Source organism: Dipodomys ordii, unplaced genomic scaffold (assembly GCF_000151885.1).
Source record: "Dipodomys ordii isolate 6190 unplaced genomic scaffold, Dord_2.0 Scaffold65, whole genome shotgun sequence".
Lineage (NCBI taxonomy): Eukaryota > Metazoa > Chordata > Mammalia > Rodentia > Heteromyidae > Dipodomys > Dipodomys ordii.
The window spans coordinates 10,533,608-10,539,607 of record NW_012267281.1 but is presented as its reverse complement, the minus strand read 5'-3'; the positions used below and the strand labels follow the sequence as shown (position 1 = coordinate 10,539,607).

General features: G+C 44.9%; 1 protein-coding gene across 2 annotated transcripts in view; it reads left to right on the top strand.

Annotated features, from left to right (window-relative positions):
- The first annotated feature begins 69 nt into the window (after positions 1 to 69).
- The window catches only part of Gpc6 (glypican 6), a 965,911-nt gene continuing 959,980 nt past the window's right edge, over positions 70 to 6,000 (top strand). The window contains exon 1 of one of the 2 annotated variants that reach the window (XM_013022980.1): positions 70 to 252. In XM_013022980.1, the coding sequence (XP_012878434.1) occupies positions 90 to 252 (163 nt within the window). In that variant the 5' untranslated portion in view covers positions 70 to 89. The remainder of the gene's footprint in view (positions 253 to 6,000) is intronic. The other variant, XM_013022979.1, reaches the window with a different exon arrangement.

Genomic DNA, 6,000 nt, shown 5'->3' with positions numbered 1-6,000 from the left:
CTATATATATATATATATATATATATATATATATATATATATATATATACATTGTTTTTTAAAACCGAGCTGGATTTGCAAACTGCACCATGCCTTCTTCTTGGATCGGAGCTGTGATGCTTCCCCTCTCCGGGCTGCTGCTGTGTCTCCCGGCCGGGGCGGACGTGAAGGCTCGGAGCTGCGGCGAGGTCCGCCAGGCGTACGGCGCCAAGGGATTCAGCCTGGTGGATATCCCCTACCAGGAGATAGCAGGTAAGCGTAGCGCCCCGGGGGAAGGGGGGCGGCCACCCCACATCATCCATCGGGCTCCCTATCTCCTAGCCTCCCCCGGTGGCTGAGTTGGTGTTCACTTTCTCTCGGGGCTCCCCGGAACCCCGCGTCTGGGCGCCGGTGTATGTGTGTGTGTGTGTGGAGGGGATGAGTGGGGAGGGACGGAGGGTGCGCGCCGGTCCCCTGCCTCATTGTGTGCGCACGCGGGAGCGCCCTGGCTCTGTCCCTTCCTCCCTCGGTCGCTCGGCTCTCGCGCCCTTCTTACCCACCCGCGGTGGTGGGCGCACGCCAGGCGCGGACCCCGGAGCTCTGGACACCCTCCACCCGCCAGCCACCACCACCACCACCACGGGCTGCGGCGGGGCGAGGGTAGATCGCGGAGCCAGGACGCCCCATCCCGTGCCTCTCTCTCCGGCAAACTTGGAGGAACTGCGGCCACAGTTTTTGCCCAGCGCCCCAGTCTGAGCGGCGCCGTCTCCACTCCCGCCTTCGCGCTGGCGCGGGTGGGGAGGGCGATGGAGAGACGCGGGGTCCCCCCTACTCCCTGCGGTCCTTCCCTCGCAGGACGAGGTTGAGCATCCGGCGGCCTGACCCCGAGTGTGCTCCGCTGAGGGAGGTGGGTGGGTGGGGACTGGAGGGGCGCGGGACACAGGAACCCCAACCTCAGGACGCCCGCCTTTCAGGGCTGGTGTTTTGGGGAGGCGTCTCGCTCCACTGCAGTTGGTCACCAGTCCGGTGGGGGACCCCCTCGTGCCCCCCCAGCCACCACCCCGCGCACCGCCGGGTCCCGAGCGCGGCCTCAACCGTTCCTCCGCCTCCGGGAAGCGGAGCCAACTTAAGCCGGTGTGGCCCAGTGGGAGATGGACTCGGGGTGCGCGGGCCCTCCACCCCCCACAGCGTGCCGGGTGTAAGAGCACCCCCCCTCCCACCCCGTGTGTCTGCGCTCGTGTGCAGCAGCCGCTGCCTGTCTGGGGTGCGCGTTTTCCGGCTCTTGGCTCCAACCGAATCCGAGCTTCTCCGGGACTCTGAATGAACCGGTGTCGGGGGCGGGGGGGTCTGAACCCGGAGAGGCCAAGAGGAGCCAGGAGACGCTGGGAGATCTCGGGGTGCGGTGCCTAGAGTTCCTGGGGGAACCGCAGATTCCCAGTCTCCGGTTTACCACCCCCCCAAAAAAAACCACCCCAAACCAACAACTGGTGGGTGGCTGCCTAGCGTCTTGCGGATGTCTGAACGCGTCACGGTTTCAAGCGCATCGCGGAATTGTTGCTTTGCCAGGGAGGGTTGACCTCCAAACTCTTGGCCCCGACACCAACATGAACTCATTTATGCACATGCGGGCATTGCAGAATAAATAAATAAGCGAGGAGGAAGGCGCGTGCGTCCAGGAGGAGCGGGCGCGTTCTATAGAGGGAGTTCTTTTCAATTCACAGCCAGACGTTTCCTCTGAGTCAGTCCAAGGCGGAACCTGTGGTGAATTCTAAGACGACTTTTCCATCCCGATCACTGCGTGCCTCTCTCCCAGCTCTGAATAATTTGTTCATCAATGAGAGAGAGAGAGAGAGAGAGAGAGAGAGAGAGAGAGAGAGAAACACAGAGAAAGAAACAGAGAGAGAGATACAGACACACAGTCAGACAGAGAGACAGACAGAGACAGAGGAGAGACAGAGTACTACCCCCTCCCAGAGTACTACCCCCTCCAGCTTCTTAAGTTGCTTAACTCCTTTTCTCCTTTGTCTACTGTTATTTCATTCTTTTTAATTAATTGATAAGGATCAGCTGGGTGGTTTTTTTTTTGGTCCTTCGCAAATTTAAGGAAATTCAACTTTTAAAAGGTTTGCAGTATGGATTACTTTTAGCAACTTTTATTTATCTTTTCTCCTCTCCTCTAAGCTGCCTGATTTCAAACTATCTTTAAAAAAAAAACAAACAGATTTTTTTTCCCCAACACGATTTTCAGATAAGGTATCTCAAAGAAGAAAACAGTTAAGTATTTTAAAATTGCTTTGGGATTCGTGTAGTGGATAATGAGACACTCAGAAGACGGCAGTTCAACCTTTCACACCCGGCTTAATATCGAGATTTTTCAGTGCGTGTAGTTTCTGTGCTCACCATTTATTTTGCTGGAGAACGTTCCCAGTGGCTTATAGAAGAATTCTTCAGTAGAATTTTAACTGCAGAGTGCTTGTTTTCTTTTACAATTACAGTTCTACTTCTTAGTTACGAGTTGTTCATAAAAATATATGCGTTTTGCTAAAGTCACCTACTTTTTCATAAATACCAGCATGTTGAAGACGTTGCCTTAAGTCTGGTTACCCTCTGGTGCTCCAGATAGCATAATCAAGATTCAGGTCACCAGGAGGTCAGAGGTACATTTGACAGAAAAATAATGAGTTGAAAGATAATTTTAAGCATCTACTTGTTTTTCTCCAAAGTAAGCTTTACTTAATACTAAGGGAAATTGGATTCATTACCGCTGTTGGAACAAGCACTTAGGAAATAGGTCCTCATATTAAATGCACACTCCTCCCTGGCTTTTCGTAATCCTTACCTTTATCCAGTGAAGGCAAGAGCTGCTATGGTGTTGATCCTTCTTTCCTTAAACTCTTCTCCATTCTTCACCATGTTTACACCAGTGGTTTGCTTGAGAAATGCCATGTGTTGTTTGCCAGTCAGGAAATCTGATTTTAAAAGAAGTGTCAATGGGAGCAGGTGGCTCATTCTCTTAATGCTAGCTGTTGAGGAGGCTGAGATCTGAGGATTGTGGTTCAAAGCCAGCCCAGACAGGAATGTGTGTGAGACTTTGTCTCCAATAACCAGAAAAAGTGGAAAGTGGAACTGTGGCTCCAGTGATAGAGTACCAGCATTGAGGAAAAAGGTAAGGAAAAGAACTTAGGCCCTGATTTTGAACACACACACACACACACACACACACACACACACACACTGCCTCTGATCTCAGATCCATGAACACTGTTCCTACTTAACATCGATGATCCTACAGTTTCCCTCAGAGCTCACACTGGTAAAGGAGTGCGGTCTTCTCTGTCCCAGAACAAAGAAGAGCTCTCAGAACCTTGAGATGAGGTACTTTGATATGGAAAGCATGGACTTCTGTCAGACAGTGCTGGAAAGGGCCAGTTTGGCCCACCAATTTCCACTCAGCCCTGATTTTAAAACAGTGCAAGCAATCTGATGATACGTCCTTGTTTGAAGATCTCCAGAGGAACAGATTCTTGAGCTCTTCTCTGCCGTTCATGCTAATACTTGGAAATTCCTGTGGTATAGAAATGTTTCCAGGTATCTAGCCAAAAGCCTTCAACAATGTGCTCGCTTATTTTCTCTTGTTGTGTCTTCTGGGAAGACCAGTTTTTTTTTTTTTTTGGTTTTGTTTGGTTTTAAATTAGGACAGTTCTTTGGATCAAAGGTCAGATTTAAACATTCCAGTCTTTGCTCAAGCCTCAGGGATACTGCTGTTTACCCCATTTCCCCAGTATCATTCATCTTGGTGGTTCTAAACTTCATCAGGAACTTTCACAACTGCTGAGGTTGAGGGTGTAGCTTTGAGATAGAGTGCTTGCTAGCATGTACATGTAGCCCAGCAACGATCACACACACACACAACACAACACACATACACACACACAAGCTCCTGTGAAATTCAGAGAACATTGAGTAAATCTTACACTGTTGTTTTTGGCCTTATGAAGCCTGCCTGGGAACACTAATTATCATCATATCTGGCAAATCCCACTGCCTCACTGGCTTATGTGATCACTTGTACATTACTCATAGAATGTACTTTTGGATTTTAACAATCTGATATAGAAATGATGTGCCCACCACCTATGTATAGATGTTACCTTGAAGCTATTGGTTCATTGAATTTTTCTCATAACTCTTTTAGCTCTTTTATGGAAACAAAGATAACAATAGAAAAATAATTGACTTTACCCAATGGTGACTCAACTAACCAGTCATGAAGTGATGGAGTAGGAATTCAAACCCAAGTATATTTCCTCCAGATACCACAGACCAGCCTGGCTCGCTTGTAGACATAAGCAGGAGTACTTTTTGAATGGACCTGTGTCAAAGCTATTCTTTCCCAGTCTCATCCATAGATAGCCTGGTATTATCAGTCACCATATGTACGGTGTGTCTTTCTTCACAGTTGTTCATGTTGAATATTTTCCATTTACTTTTAACATAATTTCTCTGTATTATTTTGAATTGATTTCATGTTCCCATGAAATCTATTAAATTGTCTATTATTTGTGTATTTTCCCAATCCTTTCATTGTGTAGTTAGGGTTAAATAGAACGTAGAAGGTCAAGTACATGAGCTACCTTCTTCTACATTCTGAGCCTAGTGGAGTAGTAGGTTAGAGCCCAGCTGAACTTATGATGAGTAGTTATCCTTGAGGAGGAGATAGGAAATTGAGAAGGAAATAGGACATTTAGTTTTACGATTAGGATGAAACTCATAATGAAGTCTATTTTCAATAGTCATGGTGTTCTACTTTCTGTCCGAGGTATTTTGAGGATTGGGTTATATTGAATATAAGGAAAGTTATTAAACTCTTATTCATCTCTTTAATGTTAACTCATTAATTATTGCAAGGTCTACTGTAAAAAAAGGGTATTATTTCATGCAGTGCTAGCATGCTAAACTGTTTTTAGCCTTTTGAGAATAAATATATAATATATATGCATGTATATAAATACATGTATCTGCTCTTTGTTAGGCTGGCCTCTCTTTTCTTTGGAAACTTGTGCTCTCCTTTGCTTTGATAGCACAACACCACCATATATAATGCATGAACACATCTTCACCATTTTTTCCCAGTTTCCATGTAGATATTCCCATAAATGGAAAAACAGTGTTGGGCCACTCTTAACCCTGTATAGCCACTAGTTATCCTAGTTTAGATACATAGTTTAAATTCCATTGATCTGCATGCTTTCTTTGCCCTTTGGTTTGTTGGCTGAGGTCTTTAAAAAATATTGTGGCTGAGCAGTATGAGTTATAAATTTATTAGCTGAACTTTATGTTTTCATTGACAGATCACTAGATTTCTAACAGAATTGTATTATTCCAAGTGTCAAAGTGATCTAAAATCTGGATACTAGGAGTTCCACTTATTAAATCTTGAGTCAGAAACTTATTTCACAGCAATCTTTGCAGACAGAGTTACTTTAGCAATTTTAATTAGAGGATAATATGTCATCATTGGGAACAAGAGTTCACTTAAGTTGACTGATATCCTTTTTTTGTAAATGAATTCTCACATCTTTTAATTGCATTGCATCTTAATAACTTGTGAGTAGAAATATAGGCCACTCAAAGTCAATGTAAAATGTACAGCATTATATCTTCAAAAGGTTGTAGAAAAAAGTTGTAATCATCATTTATCTAAGCAAGTGACATTTTTTGAAATTATGGATAATTTTATAAACATTTATTAAATACAAACTTATGAAGTGCTTTTATGTTAAAATGACCTATTGTCAAACACAAGATTTGCATTCAAGTAGGAGTGTGGGTAAAAATTTTTGGTAAAATGACTTTACCTGCTTACTTGTAGCGTTTAAAGTTAACATTTGAAGATTGCTTTTCCCAGTGTTAATTCCTATCTTTCCAAAGATTGATACAAAGGTGGTGAGCTAAAAGATGCCATGTTTATAATACCTGTTATGAACAGTTGTTTGATATACACATACACACACACATAAA